Source organism: Perissodus microlepis, chromosome 2 (genome assembly GCF_051167445.1).
Source record: "Perissodus microlepis isolate ML-2025 ecotype Zambia chromosome 2, ASM5116744v1, whole genome shotgun sequence".
NCBI classification, from domain to species: Eukaryota; Metazoa; Chordata; class Actinopteri; order Cichliformes; family Cichlidae; genus Perissodus; species Perissodus microlepis.
This window is the reverse complement of record NC_140462.1, coordinates 8,155,210-8,175,118: the sequence shown is the minus strand read 5'-3', so window position 1 is coordinate 8,175,118 and position 19,909 is coordinate 8,155,210. Positions and strand designations below refer to the sequence as shown.

Here is a 19,909-nt window from a genome sequence, read left to right as displayed (position 1 = left end):
TGTAAAAATCTCTCAGTTGGAAAATAACTTATAAAAAAAAATATAACATCGCTTTGCTGACTGCAGCCTGTCGCATTCACACAACTGTGGTCAATTAAGAGTTAATTTATCTGAATTTTAGGAGCTGGACAGCACCTCATACACTCCCCTTCGAGTGCTTTGACTATATGGTAAATGAACTGGTACTTATATATATAGTTTGTCTAATACTCACATTGCAATGGATGGATCTGGGGAAACTCAAGGTTCAGTATCATTCCCAAGGATACTTCAACATGCATACTGGAGTAGCCACAAAACTGTGCAATGACCTTCCAATTAGTAGACGATCCGCTCTACTTGCTGAGCCACAACTACCCATAATGCCTTAAATGACCCTTCCAACACCACAGGCAATTCATTCTCATTTTTGTACCTCACCCTACCTCCCCCAGCCCAGCTTGTGAGCTGCAGCCAGTCCTTATGAAGGCCTTCCCCAAACTGCAACCTCAGATCCATGCATCCATCCATGATGTCAAATCTAACTGAGGATGCGGTCCCTTACAGTAACGGCTTTTAAATGTTTGCACAAAAACATGTAATAATTTCACTTTCGGTATTATGCATTTGGGCCTCCAGCAATTACTTACCTGTAATGCTCTATTTGAATTTAGTGATGCATTAGAGGAGGATTAGTATGAGGGATGTTTATTTCATGTCCAAGTCAAGCCTGCATGTTGCATTTAGCATTAAAGACAAGTCCAACATGAGCAGTAAATCATCATGAGGTGACATTAAAGTAGCAGCTAAACATTGTGATTTTTAAAAAAGAAAACTTGCAAGTGTGCACCATTTAGCATGACATGGCTACCTTGAAATACAGTGTCTTGCTTCCAGTGTCACACTACACCCATTTTTTGGTACAGGGAAGAATACTAACAAACCTGCAGAATATGTCAAAGCCCACATGTGGCTTGAAATCCACCGTGAAGTTTCCATTTCTGGACTGAAAATCACATTCATTTGAATGCAAACATGTTTCATCTTAAAACATTTCTTATGCTGCACAGTGAACTAGATTAGATTACTCGCTGTAACTCACTACCTGCATGCCTAGATAATATCAAGAAGCCTGCACACCAGCAGGCACGAGCTGAACAGTTATATCACACGCAGCCCCACCACCACACCGGCGCCTCTGCCCCACTGTACCTTCAGAGTGATGGGAGAGCGTGAGCAGGCTGACACAAGAAGCTCCGATCCCAGAACCAAACACTGTGATGCGATTGGAATCGCCTCCGAAGAAGCCGATGTTCTCACTGATCCATCTCAAAGCCTGGATTTGGTCCAAGAGCCCATAGTTCCCTTTAGCTGCCTGGTCACCTGTGCTGAGGAAGCCTGCAAAACAAAAAGAAGAAATTAAAAAGCCATGCAGTGAAAGCAAGTCAAATGAATCCCAGGAATAAAGTTGTTAGCCACTAAAGGTTATCCACAATGACGGACACCCCACCCCGGTTTTGTCAGAAGAACCACAACACCAGGTTACTGCGGTTGTGAAATCATGACTTATTGGATGGCTCTTGGTAAAATAGGAGTGTGTGTGACCGCATGCCATCTGCACTTTATTGGAAATCAATGCCATGTCTCCCTGAGTAAACACCCATCATCAACAATATTGAGCAGCCGTGATGAAAACCTTGCAAATCTATGAAAACTCTGCGGACAGAGAAAGAGGGGAAAAAAAAGCTTCAAATGCTGCAAAAATAAGCAGTATGGAACGCACACACTGCACACGTGTTCTGAGTTTTATCCTGTCATTACCATTCTCTCTCCTGCTCCATAGTCCAACGCACTTACAGTCTAAACATTTACATCCAGCACTATTTATGTCAGTAATCTGCTAGATTTGGACAATGAATTTCTCTTGGCTACATCAGCGCTCGTGTTCACACGCCACCCTTTCCCAGTTGCTCTCCAGGGCCTGAGCTCTGACGACTGATGGTTAATGGAGAGTCACGGGAGAAGATCAAAGGCAAGCAATCCCCAAAGTCCCCACGGTGGAGTCGGTGTCCGTCAAACCCATGAGCATGCATGTGAGGTGACAGATGGGTGATGTGTGGAAACCAGCACCCCACTCTCTTTAGCAGTAACGCTGCCAAACACTTCACAAGCAATGAATGTGTTGGTGGTGAATGTTTGGAAGCCTCCAGTGGTCCTTCAGCATCTCGGCATTGTTCCTAACATCTATTTCGTGGTCTGTTCCTCCGTGTAAGGATAAACTGTCAAAGCGAAAGAAGATTACGGTTTTGATATGAGCAACGCATAAAAAAGAATTACATATTTTTGACTCAGGTCAGCATAACAATGCTCACTTTAGATGAGCACTGATTAGAAAGTAGCTTTCTCTGTGGTCATTAGCTTGTTCATTGTGAGCAGTCTATGTACAAAAACCCAGCATGTACTCCACTGCTTATCATTTCTCTTTGTCTGAATCCGGGCACAATCTCCTATCTCAACCCGAACAGCAAACCCGCCTCGCCCTGAGGGCCTGTTGGCAGACACAAAGAGGGTGGGCAGGGGAAAGGCCAGGCCTGATCATCGATTGGAGAGAGGCAGTGGCACAGGAAGCAAAGTAGGAGACAAATGGATCAACAGATGGTCTCCTTCAGATGCATCCCTGAGGATGACAGAGCAGCAGGCCACATGCAGAGTGAGAGTGAAAGAGACAGACGCAGACGGAGAGAGGAGAAATCGGGGCTCCAATTGAAGAGCTTTTCCTTTTCTTTTTCTCTCGCGGCTCCTCCTCGCTTTCCGTCATCACTAAAGGACAACAGCTTTTACAACCTTCTGGAGGGTGCATGGAGGAGAGCGAGAGGGAGAGAGAGGGAGGAGAGACGTGACTCTCCCAGAATAACCCTCATTTGCAAAATGGTTCACACTTCACCAAGTGTATGTCAGTTGGGTTAAGAAATGTCAGGAGACTGGCATGTGAAAACGGACTCTGTACAACTGTTAGCCTAATTGAAAAGATACTGTAAACACTATCCATGTGGCATTGTAATATGCGGCATTGCTAAATGACAAGATGTAAATCATTAGAGCTGAATCCTCAGCTGGCACAGTTTAAAAAAGAAAAACAAAACACAGTTTCATGCTACGGTCTTTTGTGGCTTCTTGTTTAGCCGTGTTGATTCCTCTGCATAAATAAAACTGGTCATTAAAATGTAGAGGTGGAATCCAATATCTTAGACAGCAAGACATGCTGCAGGCACCATTTAAAAATACATCTAATATAGCTCCTGGTTATGTTTTAATTGGAAAGGTGACAGAAAGTATTTTCTTTGGAAAGCAATTAAGATAGCAAAGTAATTGTTTTCATGCATGCCTATTGCTATTTTTACATTGCAGACTTTTTAGTATGGATGTGCCATTTTGCACATATTTGGAGTTGATGACCTATAAAACACCTCAGTCTCCTCTATGATTACAAAAAAATTACTAAAAAGTAAGCTTACTCCAACGACACATAACACACTGTATAGCTTCACTTTGGTTCTGGTTTGAGCTCTCCAAATTTCCCCTTAAGCACCAGCGACAGGGTTATAGATTCCAGATATAGCAGATGATCCCTGTCTGATCAGCACCGCGTGGGCTTTGGCTGCACATAAACCATGATGTGCATTGCACTCTCGTTTCACAGCTCACACCTACACAGGACCTTGGGATTCTGGACTGAAGCTCAATGCTTCTGAAGTGTTTGATCAAGCTGGCAATGTGCTTGACTGCACTACTCAACCTGACTTCCATTTGATTTTTTTTTAAAAAAACATTTAAACATTAGGTGCTTTGCAAAGAGCATTTAATTCTAAACTGTAATACAGTATCAAACAATATCCATCTTTGTTAGTTACCCAAATTCAAATCAATATGCAAATGATCTTTTAAATGATGTCAACGATTAACTTTCAACCAAACTGTATACGCAATTACAGTGTCCCAGTCCAGTTAATTTAGCAAATGTGAAATCATCATTAAATACTAAATACTTCTAGTTGATCTGTGTAAACAAATAAATTATTAATTATTAAACACATCATTTGTACTCATTTAATTTTCCCTGCTACATTTTTATTCTTGCCTGCTTCGAGCTCTGTAACAAACTATAGATTTGCTGTGGGGTATTTTCACTTCACTCAGTAAGTGAGGCAATGCTCAAAACCCAATCCCTATGATAATGTGTGATTTACTTAATGCTTTGTTTTTCTCTTAAAACATTAAAAAAGCCACCTCAAAAGCAATACTCTATCTCCTACGTCAAGCTCGAGAGCCTCAGCGGGACGTGTTGGCTTGAGCGGAGAAAAGAAATCATCAAAATAAGCGTTATTTAAGTCGCTATTCTTAAATCATATAAAGCAAATCCATAATGTTTTCAATAACATCTGGTGAGAAAAGAAGTTATAAAAGAACCACATCTAATAATAATAATAATAATAACTTCAAATGGTCTTTGTGGGTGAAACAAAGATTTCTAAATATGGAATCCAACAAGTCTGCGCAGTTCAGCTGGATTATGCATTATATTTGCATGAGAGTATCTTATTCACCACAAACTGTGCAAGTTAATAACAGTGATTGTGTGGCCTTTCTCTGTGTGTTAGAACTGTAATTTGTACTGACTGATTACATGATGAGTTTTTGTATCATGTCCCAAACCTATTCTTCCCTGACAGTGATGTGGTTCACTTTTTCTGTACGCGGGCAACTGGCATTTTCTCCTCGTGGCAGCAAAGAGACAGAGACTCAGTCGTGATCTCAGCTGCAACGGCAACGGAGAACGTGGTCCGGTCACAGCTGGGTCAGGTCACACCTGTCTCCTTGCATTGTCCTTCCTGGACGAAACACTGTGTGCGTCTTGCACGGCTACCCCTGCAAGTACCATTGCTTCCCTAGTTACCTTAACGTGACCAGAGGGTCGGATAGCGGCTACGGCACGTCATCGTCCCCTCATGATGACGCGCTCGCTCCACTTTCACACATTTTTGCACACCAGCCACAATGTGCATTAGTTGTGCATTAGAAAAAAAATGCAAAGCATGACACCACATATTGTGTGTGCGTGTGTGTGTGTTTTTTTTCTTTTGGCTTGATCATGTTTCACCAATATGTGCGTGCCACCGTCTCAGTCTCAGCCGAGAGTACGTGTTTCCTCCAGAGCCTGGAGCCTGATTTCCTTTTGCCATGCTTCTCAGCATTGATATTGCTTTATTGATTATGATTTAAATGTCTGTTTCCTGTACGGTGGGCTATAACTCACAAGTGTAGCAGCAAGGGGTGATGATAATGATCGCTCTGACCCCAGACATCTCTTTTAGCCCGCTCTCCCAGATAATAGAATGTGCGTAAACTAATGGACGAGGTTGAGAAGGGGTGAGGGGGAGGGCAAAGGCTTGTTGAGCTGAAGATTGAGCTTACATGGGAACAGATGGAGGGAACAGATAGGGAAGGGAGAGTAGAATGGGAATAACACAGTGACGTAACAGAGGGAAACGTTTTTTTGGCTTTAAAAAAAAAAATAAAAAATTCATGCTTGGTGTTACTTTGCCTTTTCCCTCTTTCTTTTCTACGTCTCATCCTCTCTCTCTTTGGGGGAGCCGGTTAACAAGGCCTTCTGTGTCCAAACTCTCCTTTGGAACCACTCCTCCCTCTCCGGCCTCCCTCTTGCCCTCTCCCTCTATCTCTACCCCCTCCCCCCCATCTCTTTTCTGGGGAAATAAAGGCGCACACAGTCACAGCCTTGACAGCCCCCATTAAGAATCCCCCTCCCCCCCAATACAAAAGAGCTTCAACTTCCCCCCAGCCAGGCCTGGGTTGAATGAGAGCCTCTGGGGTGTGGATGAGAAGCAGAGGATGGAAGGGGCCACCCTCCTCACAGCCACATAAAGGGCCTATGTGTCAGGCTCACGATGAGCAAGGGGCATACCCAGCGGTCCATCCTCCGCACAGGGAGCTGTACCCATTACATTTTTTACCAGTTTTTTGGGAGTGTGGATTCAAAACACTGACGAGTTTCAAAAAGAGGAAAAAAAAAGAAATGGTGTGTGAGGCGACTGGGGCATGGGCCTGAATGAAGGTGACTCGGATCAGTGTGCCGCTCCTGTTTACAGCTCGGTGCCCAATAGCGTGGCTGGAGCACAGTCGGATCTGAGAAAAGGAGAGCGAGAGAGCTATAGAAACAGGGCGAGCGAAAGAGTGAAGTGCGGACAAGCACAAGAAAGCCTCTTTATGGCTGAACACAGAAGACTCTGTGCTCCACGCCACATCACAGCTTCTGTGGTGGACAGAAATAAAAACTTGCGGAAGAATCACATATTTTCTGATTGTCACTCCAATAAATTACTTATTCCATATTAATGAATATAACATGAGCACAGAATTAAACCAGAAAATGGTTAAAAGAATTTATGCATAAGCCCCCATCCCCTGCATGCCACCCCGATTCTGTCCTGGCCTCATCGCAAATTAATAATTAATTTTAAAAATCACAACGCTTCACATGGCAACAAAGCCATCTGATGTTCGAGGCCCTAGCCCTTGACACTTTGCAAGCTCAAACCAAATCATAACACAGTCAGTATACTGCAGGTCTTTTCCCAAAACGTCAACACACGGATGATTATAAGAAACCTAATTGCTTTGGCTTAGCATTAGTCTCAGCTGCACAAAGATTCCCGGACGCAGTAGATGCCGGGTGTCGGCTGGACGCTGCTAGAGGTAGATTATTATGCATACTGTGCTACTACATACAGACTGAGCCACTCACATGGAAAATGTGGTTTGTGTGCAACAAAGCAATAAGAAAAAAACAAAACAAAACCTACAACAAAATGTCAAGAGGGAAAATCCATGCCGCACAGACACCAGAGCTCATCTGACACATATCTGAGCCCCTAAAACCCAGATCTCTTACAGACAGACGAGGGCCTGTTATGGCAGGCGGGGGATGAAAAACAGATACTGTAAGTCAAAGTCGGTGGTGCACGTGGCAGCTGCTGGTCGTCCTGCATGTGATTTCGGGGGCTGCTTAATCTGATTGTGCGATGTGTCCCAATGGTCAGACGACACTGTTCAAGGGCTCTGGTGAACAGCAGCTCTGGCAGCAACTACAAATGAGCAGTTTGCATATGTATGACCCCTGGCATCTGAGCACCACTCCATCAATCACACATCGACTATTGGGGCTGTCAGTTTCGTTGCTTCTCTCCCGATCTCCCCTTCGCCATCCCTCCCTTTCGCTGGCTCAGTTTCCTGTCCACCCCTCCTCTCAGTGTCTTTCTCCATCCTGCCTCCCCCAACCTATCACCTTTTCTCTTTCCCGTGTCTCTTATTGTCGTTCTTTTCACATAATAGCACGGACAGAGGCTTCTCAAAGACAGCAAAAGGCTTTTACACAAAGGGGAGCTTTGCATCTCACAGCTGGTGCGGAGGCGTGCTTGCATGCTTCCACGAGGGGAGAGGGAGAGAGTAGTGTTTGAGAGCCACAACGAGGTTAAGCAGCACTTTGGTTCTACTTGGAGGAGCACGTGTCGTCTGGATATATTTCACATTTGCACAATCATTTTCTTTTACTAATGTCTAATGTTTTTTTTTAAATGCACTCTTAGTATAATCATAATCCTTTGTTCAAAACAAGACATCGTCAGGGTGCTCTGCCTCACTTTTTTGGCCTGTGGCTGAACAAGTTCAAAGGCATGGTGTGAAAAATGACATCAAGCCTGGGTGATGTAATTTGAGGGCGTGGTGAGAAAGTTTAGCGCAAGCCGGCTCGGGGAGGACGGCGCAGTGTGCAGTGATGCAGTGATACCACAGAAGAGATCAGAGCCCAGCTTATCAAAGCACATCAGTGGAGCAGGGTAGGAGAAAAAGGTCATCATTTAGAGCATCTTCAAAGCCTAACTCCACTTCTCCTCAGGTTGGAGGAGCTCTGATAGCTGGTCATAATGAGCTTAGTTTTGGTTGACCCTACCGCTGAAAAAGTTGAGAAACAAGCCCCAGCGGCCAATTTTACAGCTTCCATTTGCGACACTGTAAATCCTGCCTTCAAGTATTTGTTCATTTATTGAAACCCGCTAACTTGAGTTGTAAATCTATTGCAGCAAAATTGAACGAACATCTGTTTTCCAGAGGTTTAGCACTGTGGTGTGTGTGCTGAATGAGTGATTTTTTTTTGTGTTTGTCTTCAGATGGGTACAATATTGTTGGCAACACAATTCAGTGCTCTTGCCAGTGGGGCTGTGTTCTGATTTGAAACTGCCTCAAAGCTCACAAGAAGCAATAATTTTACAGACACGTTCTGTTTGTGCTCATCGTATGCAGTAAGAAAATTTCCATGTTACACCTGTTTGACTGTACAAATCAGAATTGTAAAGCAGAAGAATATGGGCTCAAAATGTGGTCATAAATATTTTGTACTTGTAAAAAAGATTTGTATGTGTAAAAAAGATTTGTGTGTGCGTAAAAAAGATTTGTATGTGTAAAAAAGATTTGTGTGTGCGTAAAAAAGATTTGTGTGTGGACTTAGCCCAAAAACCCCCCTGCAAGTTACAAGTACGAATTTTGACCCTATTTTTCTTCCTTTCGTCTGATTGGTCAATGTCATGTCAATCACAAATGTAACAATCCAATCAGAGAACAGATGGGTTTGGCTGTCGGAGGGGCGCTTTTTTTGAACTGCAGGTCTTTGAAGGGAATAAATGCCCTTTTACATGCCAACCCAGCGTTTTCCTTCATCACCACGAAGGAAAACAGTCTGTGGTCGTCCGAGTTTGGTGATTTTTGTGTCACAGGTCTACGTGTTTAATATAGGGACTTCCACAGCCTTTTCAACAGCGCTGCGGACCGCGGGGTGGGGGCGGGCAGTGTTTTGGAAATGACAGTCTTCATTACAAAGCTTTCTTCGTTATGAATTAGCATACATGTTTTTATTGAACATTTGAAGAACCAGCAAAAAAAACAGAAACTCTTGTAGAGGACATAAAGTCAGAGATAGAAAAGACAAGGAGCAGGTGCATCTAGTACAGGTAGAGCTGCTGCAAAAACCCACAGAGCCCAGCAGCCAGCAACAAATTCTGGATCCTTTGCTTTTAGTTAGCAGTTAGCATTAGCAGCACATCCTGCGTCCGATGTGAAAGGATTTTTATGCTGCGCACTGTGACTTACAGCAATGGTCCCGGGTCAGCCCTGACTTTGTGTTAAACTAATCCTAAAGTAATGATGGTATTTCTAACCACTGATATAGCACAACTTTATCCTTTCAACAGCTGCTGAAAGCTAGGGGACCTAGCTGCTATCGGATATTTATATAGAGATCCTCCAGCTTCAAACTGTATTACCCTTCAAGGACCTGCAGTTCAAAAAAGCGCCCCTCCGACAGCCAAACCCATCTGTTCTCTGACTGGATTGTTACATTTGTGATTGACATGACATTGACCAATCAGATGAAAGGAAGAAAAATAGGGTCAAAATTCGTACTTGTAACTTGCAGGGTTTTTTTTGGGCCAAGTCCACACACAAATCTTTTTTACGCACACACAAATTCTTTTTACACATACAAATCTTTTTTACGCACATACAAATCTTTTTTACGCACACACAAATCTTTTTTACGCACACAAATCTTTTTTACGCACACACAAATCTTTTTTACGCACACACAAATCTTTTTTACACATACAAATCTTTTTTACACATACAAATCTTTTTTACGCACACACAAATCTTTTTTACACACACAAATCTTTTTTACGCACACACAAATCTTTTTTACACATACAAATCTTTTTTACGCACACACAAATCTTTTTTACGCACACACAAATTCTTTTTACACATACAAATCTTTTTTACGCACACACAAATCTTTTTTACAAGTACAAAATATTTATGACCACATTTTGAGCCCATAGAAGAATGCTGATAATATATGTTTTCTTGTTCTCAAAAAATGTCCTGAAAAGAGAAAAAAAAATATAACAATGTATTATCCTTCTCAAGCACTACCTGTGGAGCCAAAGCCTAATAAAGCTCGTCCCTACTTACTAGAACCTCTATTGTTGGTCAGAACCACACAAAGGAGCTACTTGATTGTATGATATGTTCCTCCATTACAATAAACTTGTAGTTTATTCAGAGACTGATGGAATTCATTGTGCTACCATCAATACTCTATAGCCTAACAAAACCAAGAATGAAAATTGTCCTCAACAAATACACTCTAGTATTTGCTTAAATCTTCCGTGTCCAACTATTTTATGAACAAAATTTGGATTTAAAAAAAGAGAAAAAAAAAAGCAGACTGGAGACCAAAATTCTTACGTCGCTCTAGAATATATTTGTTTTTTTTGTGTTTGTTATGAATTGAATACAATTTTTTCCCTTACAGATGAAAATGGTTCATAATTTCCCTAAATTAATATAATATAATCTACATAAATCATATAACATGCAATCTACATAAATCTGCATATGTTCTCCATAAATTTAATTACAGACTATCTTTGAATATTTGCCCTGCCTTCCTTGTGCTTTAGTGACAGCATGCACTCGAGCTGGCAGAGCCTCAACAAATTTGTGTAAAACCTGACAACCCACATTGCCCCAGCATGATTTGAAAATCTTCCAAAGTGCTTTTTTTTTATGATGTCACTACATGTCTGACTTTTTGATTCCAGCAAAAAGCCATTTTACAGTTACCACTGTGCTGGTAGGTCTTAGCCCATCCAAGTGTTTGGCTTAGTTTGCCTTTCCAAGGCTGGTTGACAGACTGGTACTCATCCTCAGAGAAAACTACATAGACTTCTTTACACAACTAATTGGAGATTGATGTGCTTTTATTTCCTTTAACTCTGCTTACGTTGATGTTCTAGCTTCATGTATGGTCACTTTTAGTCTCTCTTTAGTACCTTGGATACACCTGATCCAGCTTCTGTGCTGTTTCTTTCTCCCTTCATAACCTTTGGACAAGGTATGACTCTGACTTCTGACACTTCCACTTGGTTCTGATGCCATGTTCCATGCTACAATGGCTACAAAATCATTTACGGAGACAAACCTCTAATGAGCAGATTAAATCACACTGAAATGTGTTTGTGTGTTTTTCTCTTTCACAAAGGACGTAACATGGTCAGTGTCACAAAAGTGATTCAGTATAATTGGTGACCTAGAAATGTGCAGAATCAGAGATCATGTGTGCCATATAACTTTTTACTGTGGTTAAATGATTCTAAATATGTTCTATTATTAAAATAAATGGTAACAGATTTTCCATGTTCAAGTAAATTCAACTTTATTTATATAGAGCCAAAAAACAACAACAGTTGTCTTCTATATATTGTATCAATAAATTCTGGTATAAAACTACCTTTAGTAGTAAAAATCAGGCTTGGGAAAAGCATCACAGATGGTCAAAAAGTATTGAGGGATGTAGTAAGGTATTATTGGCAATAGCAGAAATATAGAATATCACTGGCTTTATCCTTTAAGCTTGTCAAAGACAGCAGTGATAAAGTGAAATGGAATCATGGCATATAGTATAAAGCCAATCTGAGATGACAAATCATTTCCTACTGTATTACATATGACAGCAATCTTTTTTTAAAATAATGCTTTCACAGTCACCACAGGAGAAGGACCCAAGTGCAGGACGCACATAGGCAGAATAAGGTCCAAAAATCCATTCATCCATTTTACAATTCAGGGTCATGGGAGGGGGGGGTGAAGCCTATCCCATCTGTCATAGTGTGAGAGACGGAGTACACCCTGGACAGGTCGCCAATCTATTGCAGGGCTAACACACAGAGACAGACAATCATTCACACTCACAGCCATGGCCAATTTAGAATCACCAATTAATCTAACCCCATGCATGTTCCTTCTGTGGAAGGATGCCGGAGTACCGAGAAAGAAGTCGGGGAGAACATGCACACTCCACACAGAAAAGCCCCAGACTGGTATTGAATGCAGGATCTTCTTGCTGTGAGGTGATGCTTCTAACCACCACACGATCAGGAAGGCAAGCAGCATGACAAACAATCCAGTAGGAGCAGGCAAAAGGGCGACATCCAAAAACAGACACACAGCTCATATGTGGGAAATCCAAGAAAACTACAAAGCACATAAATAGGTGGCTTAATAACTGAGTTGATTAAAAGACAATCAGTCAACTTAAATGTACAAAGCAAGAGGTACATTCAGTGTCACTTTGTTAGGTACTAGTTTAACTACTCATTAACGCAAATATCTAATCAATATATTTATGCATTTAGAGATGGTCTGCTGAAACTGAGCATCAAAATTGGGAAGAAAGATGATTTATGTGACTTTGATTGCTGGTGGTTGTTGGTGACAGACAGGCTGTTGTGAATATTTCAGAAGCTGCTGATGTAAGCAACCATCTCTACAATTGTCTAGAAAAAAAAAAAGACGCCTGAGTGATAGTTCTTTGGGGAAAAATGCCTTGTTGATGCTGGAGATCAGATGAGAATGTACAGAAAACTTTGAGCTAATAGGAAGGCAACAGTAACTGAAAAAAAACCCCAATGTATGCAAAAAATGCCTCTGATTGTTTGCCAACAGCCGAAGAACAAGCCAGGTACCTGCCGGCTAAGAACTGGGAACTGTGGCTACAATTAACACAGGCTCACCAAAACTGGACAACAGAAGACTGGAAAAACATTGCCTGGACGGCTGAATTTTAATGTCAGGTGCCACATTATGATTGTAGGATCAGGTTTTGGGATGACATGGAGCATGCAAACATGGATCCATCCTGCATTTTATGGTTCTGGCAGTGGTGGATATTTTCTTTACACACTTTTGGCCTCTTACTAAGTGACCATCATTTAAACACCACATTGCCACGTTGCAATCCCTATCCCTTTACGACAACAGTGCACCCATCTTCTGGTGGGTGCTTCTAGCAGGGTAATGTGCCATGTCACAAAGCTCAAATCATCTCAAACTGGTTTGAAAAAACAAAACACAAAAAAACAAAAACAAAAACAAAAAAAAACAAACTAATATATATACATATATACATCCAAACCAACCAACTCAAACCCACTGAAAACTACAAGGACATTTTTTTGTTTGGGACAACTGGCAAGGTTATGTGTGCATATCTGGGTTGTCTCTGGGCTCCAGCCATGTGTGTATTACAGAGTAAATGGGAGCGCCATGGCAGTGAGTGCAGGTGAGTGCAGAGAAGGGCTTCCAACAGTGTGTGTGTGTCAGTATTTGTTTGCTTGTGGATGTGCATGTGTGGAGCTGTGGTGGGGTGTTGTGTGAGTACGGTGGTGGGGTTATGCAGCGCAGTGAGGGAGGTATGGATATTAATCACGGTGAGAAGCATGGTTCTGTGGTGCTGCACCGAGATGGATGGGGTGTGAGTGCAGTGATGTCACCCTGACAAATGGACTGGCCATGTTGGCGGAGACTTGCACATCGCCTCTCATTTCAATTAGTTCCTCACACAACAACCTTCCTAACCCACAATCTGCAGGTTACACATGCACAAACACATACACTTTAGCCAAAAACACACCCCCTCGAGCGCCTCAACCCACAGCCCTCTAACAAGATGCACTGATCTGTAAGAATACAGTGGAGCTCTTTTAATTAATCTAACTCAATTATGACAGCGCTTTTGCTTTCAATCCCAACAGCCAGTCACTCATTACCATTCATATTATCAGCCAAAAGCACTGACTAGGTCTATGGCCAGCACACTAGCCAGTGGAAACTGGCAGAGAGTCTGGGTGTGTTTATGAACTAAAGACTGGGCACTGCCCGTGTGTTTTCCCACAATATCAATTTGATGAAGTGCCGAAATGATGGCAATGTGAGCAGCGGCTCTGGCCAGTGGTAATAGCATGCACTTTCTCTCTGATGTAGAAAAAGGTACAAGATCTGTACCAGCCAGTGCAGTGAGCAGCACTGCTGACAAACTGAGTTCAGGTATAAAAGGTCTAACCTTCTCACTAGCTGCTTATTGGCTTGTTCTTAAAAGCTTGACACCACTAAGTAATGGACCAAGGCTGATTTTAAAGTGTCTGTCACTTTTAAGGGAAGTGTTGGGCCCCGTTTTCAAAGATCTGATGCTGCTAGCCCCAGAAGCAGCAAGACTTGTAATCAGCTCCTGCCCATCTTGCGTGAACTTTGACACTGGAGGAATTCACAATGCCGCAGACATTCCTGGAAGCGCCGAGTACCTCTCAATCATCATTCTCCTTCTTACTTTCTTCTTCTTCATCTGATCTCCATCTCTTTCTACTGTGAGCCTGCTTTTCATGCCGGGAGAATGGTGAGAAAGGATCACTTTGGTATAAGCTGGGGCATGATGGGCCATGTGAAGGTGAAGTAGGCTACGCAGTGCACAGTGGAGCGTTAAGTTGGGGATTTGATCACAGACTCTGGGGGCTTTAGCTCAAGTTCCAGCTTAACATCAATATCTCTTTATCTGCCCACGAAGCAGCAGGAGGTTAATACCAACCCTATATCCAAGAGTGAGGGCGGTGGCTTCATTGTGCCACATTTTTAATTAGACATTGTCAACGTGAGCATTTAGTGTATTAAAGCCAATCCCCCCCCTCCTCAAGGTTCCCCAAAAATGGATGCTGCAGAGAGATAGCGAAGCACCTTTAATAAACAAATATGGGTCAGTGCTGCAGCTTTTTTCTGAACTGTAACCAAGGGCATAGTTTTTTTTTTTTAGACCAGCAGAAAAAGAAGATCCAGCACTAGACTGTCACCTACTGAATGTGTGATAATGTGGTTTTGATAACAAAATGTTCACCAGCACTGAGCAAATGAGATATATCCATATTAGCAGTTCTGTATCATAGAATCTGAAACCACTGGTTTTGTGCATATGCAGAATTTATAACTTTCCACCTTGTGAGGGTGCTAGTCTTGCTTGGCTTCATGTACTGCTTTGTTGATGAAATATGCCTGTTCTTTCACCCCGAGAACAGCGAGAAATGAAAAATAGATGAAAAGCTTTTGAAATACTGTGTGTGATTACCATAATTCTTCTACAGGGGGGGAGCGTGGTCGTTACGTGCCTGCTGTATGTACCACAGAGGGCACGCACTGTACAAAACACACTTGTATCCATGTCCCACAAAGGACGACAATATTTACTCTATTTTCTTCGTTTCAATTGATATGGAAGTTCTGTCTCCACTAAGGGTCTCCGTGTTCGAACAGCTGAAGTGATTCCTTTTTCATTTCACTTCGCAGTTCTTGCTTTTAATCTAGCAGCACTAAAGAACTAGGTTCCATCAACAACAAAAAGGTTAGATCTCGCTTTCGCTTTCATCTCGGCCTCCTGCGATCCCCAGGGACGTCTCTCTGTGCTCGTCTGCGCTGCTTGGCGATGGGAGATTGTGCCAGGGCTCTGTTTGTTTGGCTTTCTTCCCCCTCCTCATCGTGCTGAAATCTGCCTGACAGTTTGGCAGCATGGCTCAGGCCCCACAGGAGCTACCGTCAGATAAAATGTCACTGTGGCTTTGTTCCATACACCCTATAGGCTGGCCAGATGCACTGTACACCTGAGAGCCCGAAGGCCAAAGCGCAGAGCAAAAGCAGTGTGGAAGAGGGGGAAGGATGGAGACGAGCAGCTTCCAGTCTTGTTCATTTTGCTGTCTGTGCCTTTGCTGCGTTTTGTTAACCGTCTGCTTTTTATCTTCATTGGCAGAATCGGCTTTGATGGAGAATTAGATTAGGGTTTTTAACCTTACAGTTATGTGATTAAACTACAAATATATCACAGATCGTTCATCGACGGCGCTAAATCAGCATCTTGTGTTCCAAGGAGATGTGATTGGATAAGAGCCCACTATTCTCGCCATCGTTTAACATAACAGCTCCTGAGCCTCAAACTCTTGACATCTACAGTTGAGCCTGATCCATCTTTTTTTTCTCTGAAGGGCAGCAGCACCAGACCCAGCTCCAGTCTCTGAGCCTCAGATGACTATTCTCACTGTATCCCTAATGAGGCTTGAGTGAAAGAGCCGACTGGTCCTCTCACAGCCGAGTGCTAGGGCGGTTGCCACTGTCAGGTCCTGTTAGCTCAGCCTCCTCTGGTTCACGTTTCAAAGAGCAAAAACACACTCATCCAGAAGGAGCTCCTCAATGCTCCTTTACCCACCCTGCCAATAAATTAATAAAAGGAGGAGCAGCTCCTGCAGGTAATTTGATTAAATACGACATCCCTGCTCTAAAGAGGATGCTGACAAAGCAAAAATCAGATGGGACGTTGTCGGAAGAAATTGTCACTGTGCTCGAACACGGCCTCCTCCATGGCGGCTCTGCTCTTCTCCTCCCCTCTATCAGCTAAACTTACTCCATATTCCAAGACGTCTGCAAGTGATATTAGATGAAAAGTGCTATATACTCCAGATTACCAAGCTTGTCAGTCACCTAATTTGATGAAATCCCTGCCAGATCGCTTCTCTTAATTGAGTTTCTTTTGTTATTTGATAGCAGACGTTTATGAGTTCATATGTTTGAGTGGTGGCTGCATGCTGCCTAAGCCTATGGGCTTATCTAGGGCACATGCTCATACTTCTCAAAACAGACATATGTAAACAACAGCTCAGACATTTGCTGTGCACCAGGGGCATAAATGAGTCTAACCACTTTCTGACAACGTGCTGATGAAATTGTATTAACATAAAAAAAACACTTTCTATAACTAAATGCCACAATCTTCTATTTTACCACGTATTTGTAATATTATTATTAAGTAAATGGAATAAATGCCACTGTGCATTTAATTCAATATACACTGCATATATCCCTTCTCCCTGGTGAACACTTTAGTTATGCCTTTCTGTGTTTATGTCACCCCCACTGTCTCCTCACGCTTGAGAGCGCTGAGTGGAGCTGGCGAGGATGTATCGAGCTACGACGTATGAATGGAATGACAAGCCATCTAAGTCAGGAGGGAAACCACTCATTATACAGATTGCATTGTGGTGTTTCTGGGTCATCAAGACCAGTGACACCTCTCCTCAGTCTGGCCTTAGCCTGAGTGGGCATTGCTGCATGTCGTGGAGCTCCCACTCTCTATCTTTGAGTTAATACACTTTATTGTTTTGTAAAAAGCAGTTAAAAACGTATCTGTTTAAACTTGCTTTTGGTTGATTTTGTTTTGTTTTAGATTTTAATGTCTGTTTTCTGCCTTTGTAAAGCACTTTGTGATTTTATCTTGAAAGGTGCTATATAAATAAAATTTTACTTTACTTTACTTACTTACTTTACTTGTTAACTTTGCGTTCTCGAGGGGCAGTTTGCCAAGAGGTTGCAAGGGTGGATTATAGGCTCAAAAACAATGCCATTAATGCAAGGAAAAACAGACACCTTTTAATGGAAGAAAGGATTCTGAATCTTATTAGCAAGACATCTTGTTTCAGTCAATGCCCCTGTAGCCCTCTGGCTCTTTGACAGCTAGCAGCTGCACAGAAATGAAGCCAATTCTGTTGATCTAATCATCCTGTTTCTACAAGCCCACATTTACTTTGGTCGACAAACTGGCTATTCCATTGATAATGCACTGTAATATTTGGTAATGCTCCGTGTTGTACTATGAAAACATATGCTGATGGCAACACTCTCCTCTTGTCTCTGACAGGAGAGCTACTCCCACGTTGGGAAACAGGTGATTAACGGCTTCTCCTATTTCTTTCCTTGGAAAACTGGAACACGCTTTGTGTTGTTCCTCACTGCTGGTAACATCCCTACCTGTGGATGGAAATTCTGCAGCCTTGCTACCTGTAGCAGCATGCGCTGTAGCGGTAAGTCTGTAGCATACTGAGCCTTATCTCCCCCAGCCTGAGCCACTGTCCTTGGGACTGGCACGGGGAACAGCCTTGAGTGGCAGGCTCCTGTTCTAATTAAACCAGCAGAAGCATTAGTCCCGCTTGTGAGCAGTTTTCATAATTACCCATGCAATTCATTCATTATTTAACTTAACAAGGTAGTTCAGTGGCCAAACATACTGTGGATTGCTGGTTTAATTGGGGAAAATGCCATTAAGATATTGGATACCTGAGGTTTTGGCACTAGTCACCTGTAAAACTCCTGCATGATGAGGGATCAAGAATAATGACAGAATATCTGGTCTTATTAAATCTGAAAATGTCTGCTGGTGATGTAGGCAAATACAGAAAAGCACTCTTATTGCAATGTCTATTAAGTTCAAATGAAATGTAAGTATGACCTTTCTAAGTGCCTTAATTCAAGTAAATTGGCTCCAGAGGAGGCTAATTTAGCCTTTTAAAACATGGGGGGAAATGGGCATTAGAGCACTAGTGCCACCAGCAAATGGCATTGGACCTTGACTTGTTTGCACAGAAAAATGTGTTAGCTTTATATCTTAAAAACACAGGGCCTTCCTTTTTCCTTTAAAGCCTTAAGGGCTCCCCCACCCCTCCCTCAAAACTATTTATTCTCAACCAATTGCTAGTATTACCATTATAATTTAGGGAACAGTGGTATTGTTAGTAAATGTAAATGGGAATTTATGCGAAGCTGCAAATGCAGGCTGCAAAAGCATGCAGTCAGCATTTTATAATCCTGCATGAAAACGGGAGCAACCTCAGGAGGTGCGTATATTGCCTCCTATGCCTGAACCAGGATACACCAAATCTAAACAGGGCTGAACTCATAACCCGGCCTGCTAGACACCGGGGATAATTGATACACAATTCAAGTCTAAAATGATGGGGGTGGATGATCATGTTAGACTGGTATGATGCAACCCCTCAAATTTATTGAGCCAGGAGAGAAACTGTTTGATGCAGCCCTTAAGATAATTCATACCATCCAATTTTCTCATTCATACATAACGGCTTGAATGACTGATCGCAGGAGCAACTCAATGCCTCTTCCTTTTCATATTTAATAATGAAAAAATGTACAGGTAAACATGCTCCTGTTTGTTGCTGTCAGCTGAGTCTCGTAAACCCATTTCTGTTTATCTTGACATTTCAAGTCAAAGAATTACACAGATCCCGCGTGAGTCAGGAACATCCGTGACATGCAACCCAAAATCTGAATGCAACTTACATGGTCTGACACTTTTTACAGTAAAACTAATATGATCTGTGTCATTGGATTTCTGACTCTCAGAAATCCATATGAATTTTAATGCCTGTCAAGCATTGTTAACTTGTTTACTGCTGTATTAAGCACCGGATTTGCTGTCTGAGAGAGAGAGAGAGGTATACCCTGTGGCAATTTACCTCCAATGAAAGTATTAAGCTCACAGTAGTGTTACTGGAGCCCTGAATTAAATTACATACATGCTCTTGTATAGTGAAGTTCGTAGAGCCTATATTTTGATTTCATCAAATATTTATCAAATAATGAGGCCTATTTTCCAGGATATATTACCTGCATTGGTTCAGTGCATTGAGTACTGAGCATATGTGAGATGATGGCCATGTGTGCCTCAGGCTTAGATTACTTGTAGCTAGGTTACTGCTCATGCATTTGTATTGTCAGTGCCGTGTTTGCGGCACAGCTTGCTGTTGATTTAAGGACTACTGAGTTTGGGAGAGCAAGATTAGAGTATACAGTATAAAGTAAAAGCCTGAAAATCTATGGCATTGTTGCAAGTGCAAACCCGTTGAAACGTGGCAGCATGCGTGGTGTTTTGAGCACAGAGATTTTGCATCAGAAATCAGACAAAAGCCCGAGTAAAGCCACTTACTCTCCCTCTGCTGCTGTTGAAATAAAATAGTATTACTAGACTTGTAACTGTGTTCCAGTGACCCAGAAACACATATTTCTAATTGTTCTAGCTGGCCTCTAGGGCTTCTTTTACAAAGCTATAACCTCTTCGCAATCAGACCACAGCGCATGGCCCATC

The 19,909-nt window shown here is 42.3% G+C and overlaps 1 protein-coding gene across 3 annotated transcripts in view; it reads right to left on the bottom strand.

Moving 5' to 3' along the window:
• nlgn3a (neuroligin 3a) overlaps nt 1-19,909 on the bottom strand; it is a 134,477-nt gene that overhangs the window by 43,971 nt on the left and 70,597 nt on the right. For all 3 annotated transcript variants that reach the window (XM_084943224.1, XM_084943233.1, XM_084943241.1), the window contains one exon: nt 1,192-1,377. In XM_084943224.1, coding sequence (XP_084799350.1) covers nt 1,192-1,377 — 186 coding nt within the window. The remainder of the gene's footprint in view (nt 1-1,191; nt 1,378-19,909) is intronic.